At 51.9% G+C, this 20,366-nt stretch overlaps 3 protein-coding genes across 4 annotated transcripts in view; 2 read left to right on the plus strand and 1 right to left on the minus strand.

Annotated features, from left to right (window-relative positions):
• The window catches only part of RFX2 (regulatory factor X2), a 57,738-nt gene extending 45,847 nt beyond the window's left edge, over positions 1-11,891 (plus strand). Inside the window, exons 9-19 of the mRNA XM_026078690.1 lie at positions 1,083-1,198; positions 2,101-2,219; positions 2,551-2,663; positions 4,771-4,922; positions 5,840-5,937; positions 6,637-6,786; positions 7,215-7,423; positions 7,941-8,094; positions 9,525-9,567; positions 9,728-9,885; positions 10,251-11,891. Of these exons, the coding sequence (XP_025934475.1) occupies positions 1,083-1,198; positions 2,101-2,219; positions 2,551-2,663; positions 4,771-4,922; positions 5,840-5,937; positions 6,637-6,786; positions 7,215-7,423; positions 7,941-8,094; positions 9,525-9,567; positions 9,728-9,837 (1,264 nt within the window). The 3' untranslated portion in view covers positions 9,838-9,885; positions 10,251-11,891. The remainder of the gene's footprint in view (positions 1-1,082; positions 1,199-2,100; positions 2,220-2,550; positions 2,664-4,770; positions 4,923-5,839; positions 5,938-6,636; positions 6,787-7,214; positions 7,424-7,940; positions 8,095-9,524; positions 9,568-9,727; positions 9,886-10,250) is intronic.
• A 2,109-nt stretch (positions 11,892-14,000) lies between these two features.
• LOC112972327 (la-related protein 6-like) lies at positions 14,001-16,347 on the plus strand. The gene is made up of 3 exons (XM_026078691.1): positions 14,001-14,167; positions 14,475-14,685; positions 15,292-16,347. The coding sequence occupies exons 1-3, from the start codon at positions 14,001-14,003 to the stop codon at positions 16,345-16,347; spliced, it is 1,434 nt and encodes a 477-aa protein (XP_025934476.1).
• Positions 16,348-18,004: 1,657 nt separating this feature from the next.
• PRR22 (proline rich 22) overlaps positions 18,005-20,366 on the minus strand; it is a 4,043-nt gene continuing 1,681 nt past the window's right edge. The window contains exons 2-3 of one of the 2 annotated variants that reach the window (XM_026078679.1): positions 19,437-19,499; positions 18,005-19,095 (exon numbers count right to left, since the gene is read on the minus strand). In XM_026078679.1, the coding sequence (XP_025934464.1) occupies positions 18,086-19,095; positions 19,437-19,499 (1,073 nt within the window). In that variant the 3' untranslated portion in view covers positions 18,005-18,085. Of the gene's footprint in view, positions 19,096-19,436; positions 20,324-20,366 lie in introns of those variants that run through there. The other variant, XM_026078678.1, reaches the window with a different exon arrangement.

Raw genomic sequence — 20,366 nt, forward strand, 5'->3', positions numbered from 1 at the left:
GTTTTAGGGCCTCAGCTGTGGAGTTATCTGTGCCTGATCAGGGTAAGGGACTTGTGTGCTTGCGTTGGTTTGGGTTTTTTTTTTTCATGCAATGGTGTAAGTTAAACTGTGGCACGGTTAGTCTTGTATCTGGGTAATTTTGAGTAAAAACACACCGAGCAAAGGAATTTGGAATTGTTTCTTGGAAGCGTTGATGCTTCTGGTTCTCGCCGGAGTGGAGAAGGAGTGGAAGGATATATTTCTTCAGTTCCCAAACAGAAAGCAAGCATGAAAGTAGGCTCCAGAGTCAATAGGAGACTGGGTTCACACTCTGACTTCCACTCCAGCTCTGCTTCTCTCTCTCTCTTTTTTTTTTTTTCCCTTTGGTGTCCCCTCAGGCAAATTTTTTAACCCCTTTAATCCCATCTCAGGGAATGCTTTTTCAAAAGGACACTCTCATTTGCACCTAAATAGGCAATATAAACGGCCAGCCCTCAAAATGCTGGCCTTGAGTTTGCCTCAACACTTGCTAATCCCTGAAAGTTTTGTTTTCCAGACCTTAGCAGTTATTTAGCAGAAGTTAGTTTTGCATTAAAGTTTCAAACCACCCTTGGTGTAGCCCAGTGTGGGTTTGCCTTGCTTACTATGAGAGCACGCTCAATAATGCCGCTTCAAATCTTTTGACCACTTGAGATAGCAAAGCTGGCCAAACTTTAATACTAAAATATAGAACTACAAAAATTAATTGGTGGATTCTGTTTTATAAGCATGTTAGTTGTGAGCAGCATGTGTTGAAGCATAAGTGCTGAAAGCCTTAAAGTTTGAAAACTGTCTTCTTTAGACAGTCTGGTGTATTGCATAGTAACAACTGATTAAGCATTTATTTAAGCAGCTGTAAATATTTTCAAACTATGTATAAATGAGCAATATAACCTCATATATTACGTGGTCAGTGCATATAACTTCTTAAATAAGAAGCGCTATACAGCACAGTGACTTTTTAGGTGTCCCTGGTGTTCACAGTGTGACTGTGTTGCAGGTTGTGTGTGTGTGTGTGTCTGCTCGGGTCTGTGTGTAGCTACCAAGCTGTGCTCTAAATACAGGTATAGACCAGCACAGAAGATGGATGGCATGGCAGAGAGTGGATCCAACAGTAGCCTGCACACTACTCCCGAACAGTCAGTCGCTGCTCAAAGTCAACATCATCAGCAATTCATAGGTGAGGAAACTGTTTTAATGTATTAGATATCTCACTTTGAGGCTTCTGATTTAAGAGGAAGGCTCTCTCCAGTGACTCCCAAGGACCAAGGAGAAACACAAGCCTGGGACACACAGCAGGAGCAGTCATTTATCAATTACCTTTACAAGTATTTGGAGAGCATTTCAGCAAGCTTTTAAAAGTCTTTTTTCCTTGTGCCATCGTCCTTCAGTTCCTTCTAAGTCTGTTTCTAATCAGGCCAATTTTTACCAAATTGGATGGATGGAGTAGAGGTCTCAAAGCCTCAGAGTCCTGAAGAGTGTTGTTAAAATAGGCAGCCTGAGAGAGGAGAGTGACAGTTCGTTGTGCCTACAGGAGAAACGGCTGCAAGGTTTATTACACTTCAGGAGATCCATATGAGCCCATAGCTTGTGAGATAAATTCTCCAGTTTCGCTGGTCATGGACCCGCTTGTTTCCAGAGTCTCTAATAGTGACACAAAAACCTGGCCAGCTCTGAGCAGTCTCTGAAACACAATTGCTCCTGATATGTCTGCTAGCCAATTAATTTCTGCATTGTACTCTCAAAATACCAAAGGGATGTTATTCAGGCTTTGGAGAAAACCTAATGGGCAGCACATTAGACAAGGACAATGTATTCTTGTTTCTTTTCTTGCAAAGAGAAAGGAAGCATTCTTCTTGCCACATGGAGTAAATGGGCCCCGGTTGTTCACCTCTTGCCCAGTATAACAGGATGAATCAGAGAGGTGCTGGATTATCAGTCTCATTTCACCTGTTTCATCACCGGTTATTTGAAATGTGAAATATAGCCAGCAGTCACTGCAACATCTTCTACTTATTTATAGGCCTGTGTAACTGGATGTTCCTAACTTTCACCGTCTTTCCCCATCTTTCTTTTCCCTAGATGTAACCCATGTCTTTCCGGAGTTCCCAGCCCCTGATCTAGGTAATGTCCTCTTGCAAGAAGGGGTCACCATGAATGATGTCAAAACCCTGCAGCTTCTTTACAGACGACACTGTGAGGTGATTATTTTGAATATGTTCAGTCGATTCATTAACTGATATGGGGCATAAGTCAGGTGCCTTCTCCCACATCCTGCTCCCAGGAGCCGCTAGGGTATAAATGGGAATGTTTGATTTGTTACCTGTTACAAGTATTGCACTGTTTGTTTTTTTTTTATTTATTATTATTATTGTACGACCTTTTTTATATTATGCTGATTATTAGAACAACGCACTTTCAGTTGTGTTTTCTTGTAAATTATTTAACCTTAATGGCAGAGCATGAAATTTATGCTCAGACTGTGTGACAACACACTAACAGCAGCTAATGAGTTGTGTTCTTTATCATCAGGCGACTTTGGATGTTGTAATGAACCTTCAGTTTCATTATATAGAGAAACTGTGGCAATCCTTCTGGAGTCCTAAAACACCATCTAGTGATGGCTCTACTACCCTGCCATCCAGGTACACCGTTGCGCTTTGATTGTTTCTGAATGATCCATTTTTAGTGGTATTTTATCTTTCAAAAAATGAACCGGTTTCAGCTTCATTAGCCATTTTAACTGCTTTATAGGACTTGAGAATATTTACTTCCCTGCAGAATCATTATAAGGAGTTTCAGGTCAAATATTGTAATGACCGCACAAAGTGCAGACCTCAGAGGAAAGCATCTGCTCAGATGGTTTTATTATTTGTCTATGTGACATGCCTGTTATCTGCTGTAGAAAATATTAATCCAAACTGCAGAGAGCGTTTGGATGAATGAGAATGGGTTGCTACTTTTGTAAATGACCAAGAGGAACGGCAAGTTACAATTCGTGCCGTATATAGAATGACATCTCCAAAGTTAAGGTTTTTAGTGACATCTGGACTCGCTCTCTTATTTGGGTCACTATCAAAGTTTTTAAGTGCCGCGTGTCTTGAGGAAGATAATGACAAACTAAGCTGCTCTGATCCCAGCTTTTGTAGTCTTGTCTGGCTCATTGTTATTGCCTRTTCTTCCTCCTTTATGCCTTGGTAGTCTGCTGCCAGGAGACAGGGGAATGGAAATAAATGAAAATAGAAAAAATGGAAAAGGCAAAGGCTTCTTGTTAAAAAAAATTTGTATTGAAAGTCTATATTGTCCATTTCCACTGATCGTACAGGGGCTTCAGATACTGCTGTTTTGTATTCAGAAGAAAAACACTAAAAGTTTGGATAATAAGGACATACCCCATAATAATCTGTAGAATATGGCCCTGTTGTCCTCCACAGACATTATCCAATGGTTATTTTGCTGCAAAGAAACACTGTAGCTGTGTTTGGTTTCAAAACCTCTTTTACTTAAGAGTATATCTACAAGGCATATTGCAACAGGACGGAGAGAGCTGGGCTAGATATGAATAGACTCACTCGGATACTGGAGGCAGCATTTCTGCAGCGCTCTGTCTAGACTAACTTATCTTGCCTTTAAGGGTGTGTGCTCTAGCACCTCTCCATAGTCCTGCTAATAATCAAGATAGGTTAAATAAAACTTTCCTCTCCCTTTTATATATACAAATATAAAAACAAAGTATTGTCAGAGTGTCAAACTACTTGAAAGCATTAGAAAATGCAGAATATGATTCTATTTAAAACAGGATTGAGGTACTTGATGGCTAAGTTTTACATATGAGTGTTTTAAGATTATGCCAGTAGAGTACACTTACTGAAACAGCTCAGACAGGGAAGAAATAATATAAATACCTCTTTATTGTAAGTCAAATATCTTGGCTCTAATGGTTTTGATGTAATGCATGGGGAAAGTCCCCTGCTACCTCCCAATTTCCAGCGTAGTGTCATAATAGTTCTGATTTGATGCTATGGCAGTGCGTTAAGGTTGTGGTTTTCTCTGCTTGCTGTTTAACCAAATGTTTTATGCCTTAATCACGCCAAAAAAAAAGTTTCCATATGTCTATAAAGTGAAATTAATGTGGGCTTGGTTGACCTCATTCAGTTGGAGACGATATGCTCTGTTCTCATCACGACACCAATTAGCTTTTTCCTTACGAAACCATTCAGTGTTTAAATGTGCCAGACGCCTCACAACTGTTTATAGTATCTGTCAATACTGGTTCATCTGCTCAAACAGCATTTGCTCCAAAAATTTGTCACCACTGTCACAGTCGAGGAAGGCTGTAGCAGAGGAGAGAGATGTGAAGGGTTTGGAAGGTTTTGGCTCTGTCCAGAGGAACCAACTAGGCTTTTGCTTGCCGAGATGACCGTGCTGAAGTACAGTTCCCATATATGCATGAGTGTGCGTGCCTGTGTGTGTGTGAGAGGCAACCTGGGCTAAAGAAGGAAGAAGCAAAGGAAGTCTGGCCAAGCACAGGAAGATGTAGGTTTGAGGTAAAACTGTGGTCACAGCTCTGACCCTGTGGACAGAGGAGCTTGCAGATTCAGAGAAAGCCCTGCACAAATGATCAGGCATCCCCTTCTGAAGAGAGACATGAGTCGCTTTTTCCACTGAAAACTGAGGTTAGAAATACAGAGGAAGTGTAAATGCACTGAATGAAAACCTGGTTCTGATGCTGCCTCCTGCTTCCTCCTGCAGTGAAGAAGAACATGAAGGGACCCTCCCAAAAGATAAGCTGATCACTCTGTGTAAATATGAACCTATCCTCAAATGGATGAGAAGCTGTGATCATATCTTGTACCAGGCCCTGGTGGAGATTCTCATCCCTGATGTGCTCAGGCCAGTGCCCAGTGAGTATGCTGCGGCCACAGTCAGGAGGCCGCAGGTGGTCCCGACCCCTGCTCAGCTCCTGCTCTTTGCCATGTTGCTCCTGAGTCACAGGATGCTGCGTGTGATGAACAGACCTGTGACTCACTCTGGCTGGCTACCACTTGCCACGAGGGTTTCCATTCTAAAAGCCATTTTAGACGATGTTGTTTTGAATACGAACTTATGTATTATGGCAACAGCAATCTCCCTTCTCCAGCACTGCTCTGCTTAGACTGTAATTTGTGGCTCCTGGAAATTCCAATGCCTTTTAAAATTTGGTTCATGGCATATCACATCTCATGAGTGGCTACGAGTCAAGGTAAAAGCATAGGCTTAATGCACAAGCTGTAGTAAGCATTGAGATATTTCCTTGGAGATAGTAACTTTGTTTACGTAGGACCGCTGTGTCCCTTACTGCACCTCCTGGAAATTTGGGGTCAACTTTCGTTTGGGAGTTTAGTGATGGAATATAGAAGATTTTCTCTCTGATTTAGCTCCTCACTTAAGTGCATGCGCCAGTCTCCCCGAGGATACATCTCAGCCATAGACTGGGCTGAGCAGTGCTGTAAAGTCATGTCCCTCTGAGCTGCTGTTGTCTGTGAAGATGCTGTTGAGCAGAAAGCCCAAGGAGTTATACCTGGGTTTTGGGGACTTGGAGGCTGGGTCCTTGGCTGGGTTATATGTGTTTCTTAAAGAACAGACCCTAACAGTCAGGAAATGCTGAGATGGGCCATGAATAAGAAAAGGAGCATTATGGGCCCCAGCTGACTCCCATGACACTAAACAGATCTCAGCTACCAGATCAGGGGATGTGATTCCCGCAGGAGCCCTAAGCTAGAAAGCTGGTGTTTAAAGACAATTTGGAAAGGCCTTGCTAACTCTGCAAACTTCTTTGCAGGCACTCTGACACAGGCGATTCGTAATTTTGCCAAGAGTTTGGAAGGGTGGCTGATGAACGCAATGAGTGATTTCCCTCCGCAGATTGTCCAGACAAAGGTAAGCTATGGGAGCGTGTTGCAGGTCAGGCATAGGAGCTGACAGGGTGTGTGTGTGTTGCAGTTTTCCACAGTGGTTGGAAAGACACTACTGGCTACATGTACTCCAGACTGGCATGGTGTAATGGATAGTTCTGAGCCAAAATTAGCAAGAAGGATGGGGACAAGGAGAGCAGCTTCTTTGTACCAGAAGCTGATAATGCTCTGTACGCTGAGCTGGTCCCATGTGTTGAAATTGCAGATAAAACTTTCTGCAAGAAGATCTCTGCACTGGAATGAAACTCTTCCACTGTCCGTGGAGGACACCCCATAAACTGAATGGCATTGCATAAATTGAATCAAGCATCACTTCTTAGCCAGTCCTGCTATTGATTTTTAGATTTGATCTAAGGCTCCTACTCCCCCCTGCCTAAACCTGCAGGTTCTTGCAGCCTGTTCCCGCCCTCCTGGTCCAGGAAGCAAAGTGCAAAAACCTGTTGTTAGTTTAAAGAAAAGAAATGCATAGCCTGGTCTGTGGGATGCAAGAGATGACACAAAATGCTGCTCCAGAGTGCTGAGATGTGTTTTAGGCAGCAGCATGAGCACAACTGTGCAGGATGCCACAGCTGATGTGGACTGCATGATTGAGTCTGGTGTTGCGAAAAGTCTGCCGTTGGGCTCCATGATCCCTGTTCCTGGTGTCCACCATGCTCTGTTACAGGTTGGGGTGGTGAGTGCCTTTGCACAGACGTTACGGAGATACACGTCCCTGAACCACCTGGCTCAGGCAGCTCGTGCGGTGCTCCAGAACACCTCCCAGATAAACCAGATGCTCAGCGATCTCAATCGGGTCGACTTTGCCAACGTGCAGGTGACTTATACTATCTTTTCTGTGACTTACAGTATCTTTTTGGAAGCTGTGTTGTCTAGAACAGGGACTCTTAACGGGACAGTTTGCTAGTAGCCAGCATCTTATTTCCAAAACTAAAAAACAGTTAAATGAACAATTTACACGTAAGTTTTAAGTGTTACTTTTCCAGATATGTGTTCAAAGAATGCTATTTCATTCTGAATAGCAGAGAAGGTACTAAGGAACTTATATAAGAAGTACTGCTACCAATAATAATGTAGTTATAGTAGTAATATTCTGTGGTCTGGACAAATTGGAGAAGCCCTGATTCAGAGCTGGTTGGAGTCCTTGCCCACTAGATGTGAAGTTCAGTTCCTGGGATGGGATGCACCAAAAGCTGTGAAATGGCAGGCTTTGCACATGTAACCATGAGTCCTTCTTCTGAGCAGGAGCAAGCCTCGTGGGTGTGCCAGTGCGAGGAAGGCATGGTCCAGAAGCTGGAGCAGGATTTCAAGCTCACACTGCAGCAGCAGAGCTCTCTGGACCAGTGGGCTAGTTGGCTGGATAATGTCGTCACCCAAGTCTTAAAGCATCACGAGGGCAGTCCCAGCTTCCCCAAAGCAGCCAGGCAGTTCCTGTTGAAGTGGTCTTTCTACAGGTACATTTTCTTTCTTTTGGGGGAGATATTTCTGCATATGGCTTAGGGCATGTAGATAACTCCCTTGGCAAAGTTCTTTACACCCGTGCACCTCCAGTTAATTGTCTAAATTGCTCTCTCCTGGTACAGAAGACAGACAGAGCACTGGAACAGGTTGCCCAGAGAGGTTGTGGAGTCTCCTTCTCTGGAGATGTTCAAAACCTGCCTGGACATGATCCTGTGCGACGTGCTCTAGGTGACCCTGCTTGAGCAGGGGGGTTGGATTTAGATGATCTCCCGAGGTCCTTTCCAACCTCAACCATTCTGTGATTCTGAAAGTGTTGTGTGCCCTGTACCTTCATGGGGTGGGGGGTAGGATGCTCCACTAACTAATTTCTTAAAGTGCTTTGAGACTCTTAGGTGAGAGGTAGAAACAGAGTGCCATGCGCCATGACACCTTCAGGGTCAATAATTCACATCAGCCATGATGCAAATGTAAAACACATCCCAAATGTTTTGTTTCCTGACCATTTTGCAGCTCCATGGTGATCCGTGACCTCACCTTGCGCAGTGCTGCCAGCTTTGGTTCCTTCCACCTAATTCGCCTCCTTTATGATGAATACATGTTTTATCTGGTAGAGCATCGTGTTGCCCAGGCAACAGGGGAGACTCCGATTGCTGTAATGGGAGAGGTGAGAATTGTTTATTCCCTAGTAACAGACCCAAACTAAGCTGTGTTTAAAGAGGCATCATTGATTCACAAACCGCACTATGCCCTGAATGTGTTTTATAACCATCTTTGCTGAAGGATTTACTGAGTTGTTTTAAGTGCCTGGTGCAAGGGCCTAACTCCTTGTACCTCGTCCTTCCTGGCTCACTGATACTGGAGCTGATGGTTTTTGAGGCAGCTGAGCATCACCTGGGCTCCAGAGGTCTGGGGGAGGAAATGGACCTTCCTGCAGTAAATCTGGCACTTGGCTTGTAAGCAGGCCCCGTCCTGCCTTTCTGAAGTGCCTAGACTTAAAAGACTATAGTCAACCTGTGAAAGCAATATAGAAACCACCATTAGATTAAAACTGATCTCATTTCCTCCTTGCTGTTTTCTTCTGTCTTGCTTCCTTCCTCCTTGCTGTTTTCTTCCTTCTAGGTAGCTCATGTAGGGGAGCTAGACAAATCAATTACATGCATTTTGCTTTCTCTTCCTCTCCCATTAGCTCCACACTGTTGCATCGAGTCAGCCATGCCTCAAATTCACACTATTCTCCACAAAACCTCTGTCTTTATTGATATTAAAGAAACACGAATGGTAGAGTGTGGCTTCCAGCAAAACCTGACTGGGAAGCTTTCATCCTTCAGGCTTTGCCTTTTTCATTAGACTCTTGTAATATTTCCGTGCTCCAGGCGGCGGCTGATTCTTCAGAGCAGAAGAGAATGAATCATGTCCTTGCATTTCCATTGCTTGTAGTGCTTTATTACTCCTACTGTCTTCGGTTCTGCTGCTGCCCCATTTTGCATGAGTATGCAGCATTATTGTTAGAGTAATTTAGCGTTTCAGACCTCATCACAGAGGGAGACAACAGACCTCCAGAACCATATATATCACTAGCTCTCTGGTTACACTTGGCACTGTGGCCTTGCAAGCCAAAGGACTTTTCTGAAATGAATGAAAACCCTTTGCATGGAGCTCTGCAGAGCTGGAGTGATGGTGGAGTCCCAGAAGAGGTGAATAGCTGGCATGTCTGAGCAGTTGCCTGACAGATGCAGAGGGCTGGACAAGAGACACTATCCATAGTGCTGTGTCCTGGTTAGGGCTCTGTGGCAGAACTGGCTTGGTCACGACCTGGGAGGCAGAAAAATTTCTCCTTGTTCCAGAGCTAGATTCTGCCCCGGATTTTTGTGCACAGTGTTTGCCCAATCGTTTAAATGGGAGCCACAGACTTGCCCCAAAACATGGTTTTGGTTTCGCGCTCGACTCTTCACTGCCAGCACTGCTGGTGCTTGTGGTTTCTCCTAAGGGCTTCCAAGCCGTTCTAACGAGCACCTTAAATAGATTACGACTTGCAGGTCTGGCGCCTTGGGATGCCGTAATCCTCACTCACCCTGTAACTCCTTTCTCTTTCAGTTTGGTGACCTCACATCCTTGTCCCCAACACTGCTGGACAAAGGTACCTCCTCTCCCCTGAGGGAAGTCCTCTTGGGTCTGGGTTGAGCCTGAATCAATGTGGGAGGGGGAACCCTGTGCTGGCTCTTCCGCTCTGCTCTGTTGGGAGAAATGACCTCTCCCAGTCCACTGACGACCCTGATGGTAAGACCTGTCCTTTGCAGATGACATTAGTGACCTGGGGASTGAGGTGGACACAGATTCCCGGAGCATGGGGGAGCCGCTTGTGAAGCGAGAGCGCAGCGACCCGGGACACTCGCTGCAGGAGATCTAAAATGGGGACTTGGCTTTTCTCCAGCTGGACGAAGACTTCCGGAGCCAGGTTTGACAGCCTCAAGCCTGAGTCTCCCCATATCTGCATTATTAGTGCCTCTTAGTTTCTCTTTATGTTTACTTCTGTTTGAGGAAGGGTTCCTGGTGGTGAGCCCGGGTGGGTGGTGGGAAGGGACTGCAGACTGTCCATGCAGGAAGAACATGCAGGACACCTGCTGTCCTCCATCTCTCTGCTGGTAGAAGCAGCACAATTGCTGGGTGGAGGGTGAAGGTCCAAAGTCTGCTAAAAAGAGAACAACGCCTCCATATTTAGCAATGGATCGGATGTGCCTGGTTAGGAGAGGCTGTGCTCAACCAGTCAGGCCTCTTTGGAGCAGCGTGAGTGAGGTGGGCAAATGAGGCTTTCTCTTTCAGGGAAAGTGGTTTGGGTTTCTTCCCCACTTCTCAGACTTCACTGTGATACAAACTTGAACCAATCAGTGCCCAAGAAGGAAAAATACCTGACCTTTCTCCTACAGTCTTGCAAGACAAGCTGTCCTGGCTCTGACTTTGCCAATTCGTTCGTGCTGGGGGAGAACAGCAGAGCACAATGTTCTCCTGTACCGCCTGGGGAGCAGGCTCCAGGCCGTTCACCGCCCCAATGCCTGCAGCATGGTGCACAAACACACTTTGGGACTCAAGGACACAGCATTCCTACCAGCGCTCCTGTGTCCTGCCGGCTGCGCTTTTTGTGGGTGATCTGCGAATGATCCCGGGACTCTGTCAGGCCAACTCCAGATACCAAAGGACTCAGGACATGGCAGCTGGTCACCAAGCTTGTTCCTTGCGCCCTGATGCCCACAGTCAYGGCGGGTCCCATCCTCACCAAGGCATCCATGCAGAGGGGAATTAATCCTGTATCCTGGGCTCCCGGCGAGGTTTTCATGCTTGACGTCCAGCTAAAATACTGAACATAGGGCGCAGCTGGCCCCGCACGCGGGCCCGTGGCTGGAGCATGGACAAGGTGTGAGAGTGCAGTGCCTTAGGGTGGGCTGCTTGCCTGCTTTCCCCGCCGCTGTGGGTGAGCCCGCGCAGCGGTGTGTTGCTCAGACCGAGGTCAAAACACAGCAGCCGTGTCCCATGTAGCAGGGAGGGACTCTCCACGGGGCCCGGTGGCTGGCGGTACGCTCCACACTACAGCGGCGTTTCCCTTTGCTGTATCGCTTTGCCTTCTCCTGCCTTGTCGTTGTGGTGGCAGCTCCCCGCGGGGGTCTCTGAGCTGGGGGGGCCTCGGCTGTGGTTTATTCACCCTTTCCATGCCCTGTGGGTTTGCCCAGTATCATGGACAACAGGGCAGAAGGAGAGTGGAAATCCATCACCAAGCCAAACCGCAACAGCAAACGCAAAACCCCAGTGCAAATCTTTCTGTGAATAAATGCCGTGTCATAAATAGCTTTTATTATTATTATTTCTAATGATGTTTTATACCAGTATTTGATGTGAGCTTTTCCAGGGGCCTCGTGTACATTTGCATATCAGAGTATATTCTATCCAAATATAATATTTACTCATTCAAAATGGTACTAAGGTAGCTGTGACACTTAAAAAAACAAAAAAACAAAAAAAAAAATTGCTAATGGAAAGTAAAAAGAAAGTGTGTATAGTGGCACATCTTTCCCTCTTACTGTCCTGTGCTGTTGTCTGTCAGGGTGATGTTTGTCTGTAAATGTCTCCTATCAAAGTAGCAGGAGAGAAATGAGAAAGCTGGGTTTATTTTGTAAATAATAACAGTGAATACTCCCTGGTCCAGAATTCGCACTTCAGATCCTGCTGATGAGATAAGATGGTCTAAAACCAACTGAGCAACCAAGTCATAAACTCCCCCCGCTCCTGCAGTGTGACATTAACTTCAGCTGGTGCACTGGCTCTTCTTTGCAGCCGCGACCGACCGAACCCAACCACCTCCTGCTTGCCATGGACGTGCAAACGAGGTGCTCTGGAGCTGTGCAGCACAGTGCAAGGAGTCTGGATACCCACCTCAGCCCCGTATGCACAGCCCCCCCCAGCTAAACCTGAATAGCAATAAACATATATCAAATGCTCAGGCCTRTACTATAACTAATTGTCGTGGTCCCGTTTCTGCTTCAATCACTCCAAGGCGATGGCAGCAACTGCTGCTCCAGTGCCATCTCATTAAAGCAATTTTGGCCATGGGTCTGGTGTCTGCAGGACCTGCTGAACTGCAAGCAGACAGCCAGAGAGGCAGCTTCACCATGAAACAGTGACTGGTTTGCAGGGGTGACATGCCCATTATGCCGGGTTTCACAGCGAAGAGAACAGGCTGAAAGGTCAGGCCGTGGCTGAGCGCAGGACCGTAGGAGGCGTTTTCTAACCACAGCTGCCGGCCTCGCTGTGGAGGAAAGGGAGAGCGAGGCCTGGATGCCACCAGTGCCAGATCTCAAATCCCTCTGAGAAGGGCACAGTTTAGCCACTCTCCCCGTGCATCCTTCTTGCTCACTTCCCTCTCCCTCTGGTTTATGCCAAGTCTTGCAAAGCCTTTTTAAAGCCCAACTTTGTAAGGAGGAGGACTGGATCAGCCTGTGCCCCTTCCTTCCCGATGCTGAGCCTCAGGAGGCTAGAACAGACCAGTCTGTCCAGGGTTGTGTCCCCCTCGCTCCCTAGGGCTGTGCGATCCCAGTGCTGTCAACGTTGGGCAGCATCCGCTGCCCCTGAGCACAGCTGGCTGCAAGGGGAAAGCAAAGCGCAGCTCCGAATGCTCCTGGTCAAAACGTGCACGGAGCCCAGCTTTGGCTTGCCGCTGGCTCCATCGCCCCTCCTTGTTGGTGGTCAAATCCCTGGAGGGATTTTGGTGCAAAGCCTCTGCGGGCTGGGACAGGGCTGGGGAGGTGCTGGGTGAGGGCAACAGGACCCTGTGCTGGATGGGGGAGCCCAGGCTGGCTGGGAGACCATTTGGGCGAGCTGTGGTTATGGTGGTGCAGGGTCACAGCCGGGGGAAGACGTGCACGTGGCTCAGGGTAGGCTGTCACGGAGCAACGTGGGCAGAGGGGCTGGATTCCTCCATAGAGTGTTTTGGATTAAGCCCTGTAGCATTTTGTAGCATCCCACTGCAAACTCAGCTGAGGTGGGTCCTTGGTCTGGCCTGCCACCAAGTGCCACCTCTGTGACCAAGGATGCTGGGTGGCTGCTCCCAGCTCCTCTGTMAGGCCCTTGGCCGCTTCTCTGCTCCTAGGACTTTCTCCTCCACCCACCATCTCATCATCGGGCGGTTCAAAACCAGCGGGGGGATGACACCCAAGAAAACAAGGTGCAAGCGCGAGGTCCCAGAAGCAATGTGACACTGCTGGTGTCACGCTGGAGGGCCGGGAGCCCTCTGCCAGGCTCCCCTCCGCAGGCTGCACAGCCCGGGCTCTATACGGAGCAGCCCCACGTCTCAGGGCCAAGGCGTTTCAGCACAGACTGTGGCCGACCCAGGTTGGAAATGCGGTTTCAAGAGCTCAGGGCAGAGGTGCAAAGAGCCCACGGTCTCGAGGCACAAGGAAAGCTCAACTAAACCTGCATGGGTGGATGGGCTGCTGGGATCAAGTCCTCCGGATGGCAGCTCTGCCTGGGACCAAACCCTCCCTCCACCTCTGGGTGATGCTACTGTCCCTGCCCAAGCCAGGGAAACTGAGGCACAGACCGAGACGACTCAGAGCAGTGGCTCACTGCCTGGCTGGGCCCCATTGCCTCCATGCCGGCCCTGCCAGCCCCATGGCTCATGAGGCTCACCTGTGACTGCTTAACCTGCAGACACATTTCACCTGGCTGCCGGGGAGCTCCTCTGGGGCAGTTCTCTAAACTCCTGTGGGGGCCCTTTCTGTGGGGTTTGGGCTGCTCTTATAAACCAGCAGCCTGACAGTCCCAGGGGCTTTTTCTTTCTTTTTTTTTTCCCTCTGTCTTTTAGGAGCTTTAGCCTGGAGGTGGGAGGGTTGGTGCCTGCTGCCTGCAGGTCTCTAGGATGTAGTGGTAGGAGCTTCTGCTGTGTCCTCAGCCCTGCCCAGCAGGTAAAGGGGCAGCAACCAGCTCAGCTCTCCTGTCCCTGGGCTGGGGTTTGGGGGCTGCTACTGAAGCCAGGAGGTGTCCCAGCTCTGTCCTTCTCCTGTGTGGCATCCCAGATGAAGGACCATGTCATCGCGTAGCTCTGTGGTGGCCCTGGGGCTTGGCTCCCAGCCCAGCTGTGGCACCCCTCTGCCAGTGCAAAGGAGTTCCCTCCCTGAGCTGCACCTCCTCCCACCCCGGAGCCGCTCGCTTGCCCTGCTTGGCCAGGAGGACTTCTTCGAGAGCTTTGATGGGTAGGTGGTTGATGCCATGGCAGTGCTGAGATGCATGGGGAGGGGACCTGAGCTCCTCCCGACTTGCTTTGCATGTGTCCCCAAATGAAAGCACTTAACACCTGCCTCTTAGCTAGGGTGGGTTTGGGTTCATGGTCTAGAGCTGGGAATCCCAGCACCTTGCAAGATATGGGCTGATATCGCTTCTCTGTGGCCTGTGGTGCCCCTAGCATCACTGCTGACTGCACTGTTGTGGCTGAGACCCGGCAGTGCTGGACACCCTGAAGGCTGCTAGCTCATGCCCATGTCTCTGCTGCTCTCCTCTCAGGAGCTTCTGTGATGTGAACGATGCTTTGGGGGCTGATCTGTTTGACTGCGTCTACTCCACCCCTGACCCACAGCTGGTCAGGAGAATCGTGTCCCAGGTGGAGTTTTATCTCTCAGATGAAAACCTGGCCAAGGATGCCTTCCTTTTGAAACACGTCCAGAAGAACAAAATGGGCTTTGTCAGCATCAAGTTGCTGACATCCTTCAAGAAGGTAGGCAGTGTGTGGGAGCTAGATGTGGGCTGTGCATGGAGGCTTTCTGGTTGTTCAGCTATGCTCTGGCTCTCTCTGGTGCGACCTGCTGGGAGGTCTGGACCCACTTGGGCTGTTGTCCAGGTGAAGGAACATCTCTAGGGCTGGAGATGCAGTGCCGGGGGCTGATCTCTGGCTTAGATGTGCTGCAACATTTCTCCAGGTCTAAGCAAGCCTGGGCAGCCAAGGAGGGTGACCAAGGGAAGCAGTGAAGACTCGGTCTTCAAACCCCACCAGTGCTGAATCCAACCCTCTGCTAATGCCCCTTCCAGGCTGATCTCTGAGAATTTCCCTTATGCACCCAGCCTTGGAATGAAAAAGCCGCAGGAAAATCCTGGCTGTGTGAAGCAAATGGAAGTTGTGGCTTGTTGCCAGAAGAAGCCACAGCCTGTGGGGGCCTGGGGAACTTCTCATGCAGGCATGCTAAGGATGCTTGGGTGAAGGGGGGGGATGTTGTCCTGCTGTGACTGAAGCTTGAGGGTGTTGCAGCCTGCCTAGACTGTAGCTTTGGGGTGGTCCTTGTCTGAGAAGTCTCAAAGGGATGTAAAGGCCACCACTCTCTTGCAGGTGAAATACCTTACACGAGACTGGCGGCTTACGCTCTACGCCCTGCAGTTCTCGGAGCTGCTGGAGGTGAATGAGGAAGGGACCAAGGTGAGACGGAGAATCCCTATCCCCGAATCGCTTCTGAGCATCCCGCCCAGCAAGCTGCTCTTGGCTTGGGACCTCTTGCCCCAGGAGCAGAGTGTGTTGCCGCCGCTCCAGAAGAACTTCATCGAGACCATCACGAGGATGTTCAGCCCATTTGGTGCCATCGCCTCCATCCGCATCCTGCGGCCCGGGAGGAAGCTGCCCTCGGATGTGAGGAAGTACACATCCCGCTACCCAGAGCTCCTGACCAAGTGCTGTGCCCTGGTGGAGTACGAAAGCCTGGAGAGCGCCAGGAAAGCCTTTGAAGATCTGAACCACCAGACCCAGGGCTCCCCGGGGAGGGAGAGCATCAAGGTGGTCCGTCTTTCCGGTAAGGGCTCCAAGAAGAAAAGCGGGGCTGAGAGGGAGGCAAYGGAGGACATGGAGCTGGCAGACAAGCTGGGCTGGAAGCAGCAGGTGGCTGCGGTACCTGAGAAGTTTCCGTACAGCCTCAGCGAGTCCCTCCTCTACAGCTCTTCGGAGTCAGACAGCACGCCAGCGTCCCCACCACTGCTCATGCACAAGCTCCTCTCCACTCCGGGCTGGCCCAGTAGCTCCAGCTTCAAACCCTGCTCCTACTCGAGCCCCTACTCCGGCTCCCTCCTGTCCAGTAAAATCTTCCCTCCCCTCACTGCCGAGCTGGGAAACGGATGCTCCTATGGCCTGAGCTCCAGCCCGGAGACGCAGAGGTTTGCTGACTACGGCTGGGAGAGCGGGATGGCTCCGGGCAGCGCGTGGGCCCCTTGGCGATGTGGCCTGACCTCCAGCCCTTCTCTGGACCCCAAACCTCTGCCCTGCGATTSTCCGGCGGGGAAAAAGGTGCCTGACTCCTTTGGCCTCCGAGCTGGGGTGATCCGCCTGCCGCACGGGCCGGATGGCACCAAGGGCTTCTACAACAGCATCGGGAGAGGGAAACTTGTCCTTGGGCACTAGGGCTCCTTTACGTTGAGTTTTTGGGGGGATTTTTTTTTTGGTTTTGTTTTTTGTTTTGTTTTCCTTCCTCTCTCAAGCAGTGTAATTCTCTTTGTGGCCCCTCGGCTATCTGCGAAGGGCACAAGCCCAGCCGGTCGGGGCTCGGGAGAGCTTGGGGGTGAGGAGGGTGCTCGAGGCGGGTCGGCTTGCAAGGTGAGATGCTGAGGAAGCGGAAGAGCCATGATGTGCTGCGCTTGCCCCGCTGCGACCGCTTCTGCCTAGATCCGGACTGTCGCCAAGCCATCCGAGCTCACTAGCTGGGACTACCCTAACGAAGGGGCCGATTCCCTTATAACTCCCTGAGCGACAGGTTCCTGATAACGATGTGCATAGCTCAACCTGCACCTGCTGCGAGCAAGACCCGAATGGCTCTTCCTCTTCCTGGCCCATGCCGTGGCCTCCAAGCTCAGGCCATCCATCGCCCAGGGGCTGGTGCGCCGCCGGTGCCACGGGCGCGTGGGCTGCGGCAGGGGAGCGCGGCGTGGGCTGCCGCGAGGTGCCTCGGCCGCGTTGGCGCAGAGCTGTGGAGCTCCAAGGCAAAGTAGTCAATAAAGAGAGATGAAGTATTCCAGGCACTTTCTGGCCCATTGCAGTGATTTTTTTGTTCTATTGCTTCTTTTTTCCCTCCCCAGTTTTGAGGACACTGAGAGCCYCAGCCAAGCAGGCTGGGTGGAAGATCTCTTCCTTCCGAGTGGCTCTGTCCCTGGGGGTATGAGGCTTATTTTGCTGGAGAAGTGAGGAAAAGGATGGGTGATGGGGCTACAGAACAGTGCCTGGTGGCAAATAAGGGATTTATTTCCCAGAGGCTTTCAAGCAGGGCTTTGCACCTCTGTCTGTGCCCACGTCAGAGGTGAAGTCCCTAATGCTCAATGCGGAGGTGCTGCAGCCCTTGTCCCGGGTGGGGGGGGGAGGGGGTCCGTGCCTGACAGGTGACTCTGGTTCCTGCGAATCTGGCACTGTCTCCTCTGCTGAAGGGTGAGGCTGCTCCGGGCACGGTGTGCGGCCTGGAGGGTGCCGGGCTCCTTCCCCTCTTAAATGCTTCGGTGTTTGATGAAAGCTCTCTGGGAGCAGATGCTGGCTCCACGGAGAGCTTCTTGGAAAGCACCACCACCACCCCTTTCCCAAATCCCATCGTCTCTTCCCTTATTTTATTTTTTTTTCCAGCTCAGCTCTCCCTCTCTGGCCTCTGCATCTGAGGATGCTCCCGGGGCTGCCACTGCTCTGCTCCCTCCCTCCCATCCCTGTCCAGGACCGGCGCTGGCAGCCCACGCTCTCAGCCGGTGCTTTAAGTCAGGGCTGCGTTTCGGGGCCTGGCGGGTACCGGGGGCTGGTGATGCCGTGAGGGGGCAGCTGGAGGAAAGCCCCAAATAATACCAGGGAAAGGGCTGCTTTGCCCCAGGATGTTTTTCAGCAAGATGAAACAAGGGAATTTCCCACTGTTTTTTTTTCTGTGAGATCCCACTGCAAAGGGTCCCATGCCTTGTTTCCAGGGGACGGGGGGCCCCTTGCTGCCCAGTGGGACACAACAGCCCTGCTTTCAGGCTCGGTGCCCCGGAGCYGCGCTCCCAGCCCCCCTTGGATGCAGGTACAGAGGCTGTTTCTGCACAAATTGCTTTTAATAGAAAAAGGGATGGAAACACCATTCTCCCTCAGGAACTGCCACAGCTCCTCCGGCTCCTGCCTTGTCTCTGCACTGGGGCTAATCCTGCTCTCCCAGCCCGCCGCCACACAGGGTGGATGTGGCTACGTACCCGCTGCCGAGCTGGCTGTCTGCTTTCGGCAACGAGCCATTTCCCTCCATTCCCTGCCACCTCTCTTGCCCGCTGTCAGGCTGGGCCGCGCCGTCCGGGGGCAGCCGCGGCTCCGGCCCCGCATCCCAGCCTGGCTCCTCGGGGGCCGCCTTGACGGCGTAGAAATAATCCATGCTGAGGATGGCGTTGAGGATCTCCGGCACGCTGTAGTCGGAGGAGAGCAGCTCCTCGGGCAGCCAGAGCGAGCCGGTGTCGCCGGCCGCCTCCTCGCGGAGGAAGAAGCTGTCGGCGCCCGGGCGCTCCCCGAGCCTCGGGAGGCCGCTCGGCTCCTCCCGGCCCAGCTCAGCAGCCAGCGAGCAGTCAAAGAGCTTCATGGCGTCCTCCAGCAGCACCTTCTCGGGGAGGTCGGCAGGCTGCTGACCCACTGGGCTGCAACCTGCCAGCCCTGGGCTTGCGCCGCCGCTCCACGCCAGGGGCTGCAGGGGCTGACCGGTGGCGGTGGCATGGTGGCCGGTGATGTCGGCGGGCGCCGGGGCTGCTGCCGAGTTGGCCACAGGCTTGAGCTGCCCTTCGATGTGGCTGTAGCCACAGAGCGGCAGCTCGCTGAGGCCCAGCGCCGGCAGTGCCAGCAGCAGCGGGGCAGCGTGGCCATCCCCGCTGAGCGCGGGCGCCCCCGGGAACGCTGCCGCTGCCATGCCCACCCCGTCCTCCGTTGGCACATAGGGGGCCACATACTGGGGGCCGCCAGGGAGCTGCTGGTAAGGGGCGAATGGGTCTGGCTGGCCGGCAGCGTGGATGTATCGCTGGGCATCCAGGAGGAGGGCACCAGGTGGAGCTGCCGCGGCGCCGCCGCCGCCGCCGAGCTTATAGACGGGCGACTGTGGGAAATTGGTGGCGGCCCATTCGATGTGGTAGATCCGGGGGTCGAAGAAACACCCGCAGGGAGCCATCTGCAGACCTGGGGAGCGAAAGCCCCGCTCAGCCTCGGGGGCCCCGGTGCCGAAGGACGTCCCCAGCACCCGCGGGGCTCCCCCAGGGCCGCCCGGCRCGGCGCAAAGCAAGTGAGGAGCTTGCAAAAGTGCTCGGCTTGCCCGCGGCAGGGTTAATGCCGGTGCATGGCGGGACAGGGTGAAACACTGTGGAAAAGGGGAGTTTGGGCGTAAGGAAGATGGGAACCACGCGAGCGAGCTCCAAATGATAAGCAAATTAAATGGGAATGGCAGGCGCCAGCTGAGCCCGGCCCAGGCGTGGGGTGCCCCAGCCCCAGCCGCCCGGCCGCGCTGCCTGCCCTGCTCGTACCTGCTGGTGGTGCCGCCAACGTCTCTGTCTCGTGGCCGGGCGGTTGGTAGAGGTTGAGCGAACCTGTGAAAAGCCAGAGAGGGGAAAATTCCCATGGGGAAAAAGGTCCGTTGGGGGGCCGCACCCCCCTCCCCGTGCCAGGTGGCCGGCTCCCACCTCCGGCGGAGAGGATTTCGGGCAGGCCGAAGGGCCGGGGAGGCACGTGGGGGCTGGGAGCAGCACACAGCAGGGGCTGCGCCATGGCCGGGGGCTCAGGGCGCCAGGACAGACAGACGCCGGAGCCGGCTGTGGCGTTGCCGTGCCCGGCCCGTTCTGTTTGGGGAAGGAATGCGGGGGTGGCCGGGGTTCCAGCGCCATCCTGTTGCCCCGGCAGCCGCCCCGGCAGCTTCTGGCGGGTGTTTCGGCCTTCCCTTGGCTTTGCACCGAGCTTTTCCACCCGGCCATGACAGCAGATGGGTGCCCAGGCCAGGCCACCAGGGAAGTCGCTCAGTGGTGGTTTTGGCTGTGTGCAAGGTTGCAGGCTGGGTTGCTCTGGCAGGATGGTGCTGGATGCCCGGGCAAAGCAGGGGCGCCGCTGGCCACATCCTCGCCCCTGAGGGGACGCAGGGACGTGCAATGCGGCACGAGCGCCGGGAGATGGTGCATTCGCCCTGCCAGCGGCAGCCGAATCCCTCCCGGGAGCCGAGTGCTCGGGTTAAGTGACCCCTTGCTTCACTTGCTTATTTATTTTGGATAGCAAGGGCAGAGCTGTGACTCCGTGTGCTTAAATCCATCGGCGTGCCTGGAAGGTGGGAGAGGAAAATGCTTAAAAAAAAGAAAAAAAATCTGTAATGTTGGCTCGCGGTAGCTGCTACTAGTAGACAGGATGTGAATGAGCAACGATGAGTCTTTTGGGCTGTGAAGAAACAGGCCTTTTTCCACTCCCCTGCT

This window comes from Apteryx rowi, unplaced genomic scaffold (assembly GCF_003343035.1).
Source record: "Apteryx rowi isolate R43461 unplaced genomic scaffold, aptRow1 scaffold_482, whole genome shotgun sequence".
Lineage (NCBI taxonomy): Eukaryota > Metazoa > Chordata > Aves > Apterygiformes > Apterygidae > Apteryx > Apteryx rowi.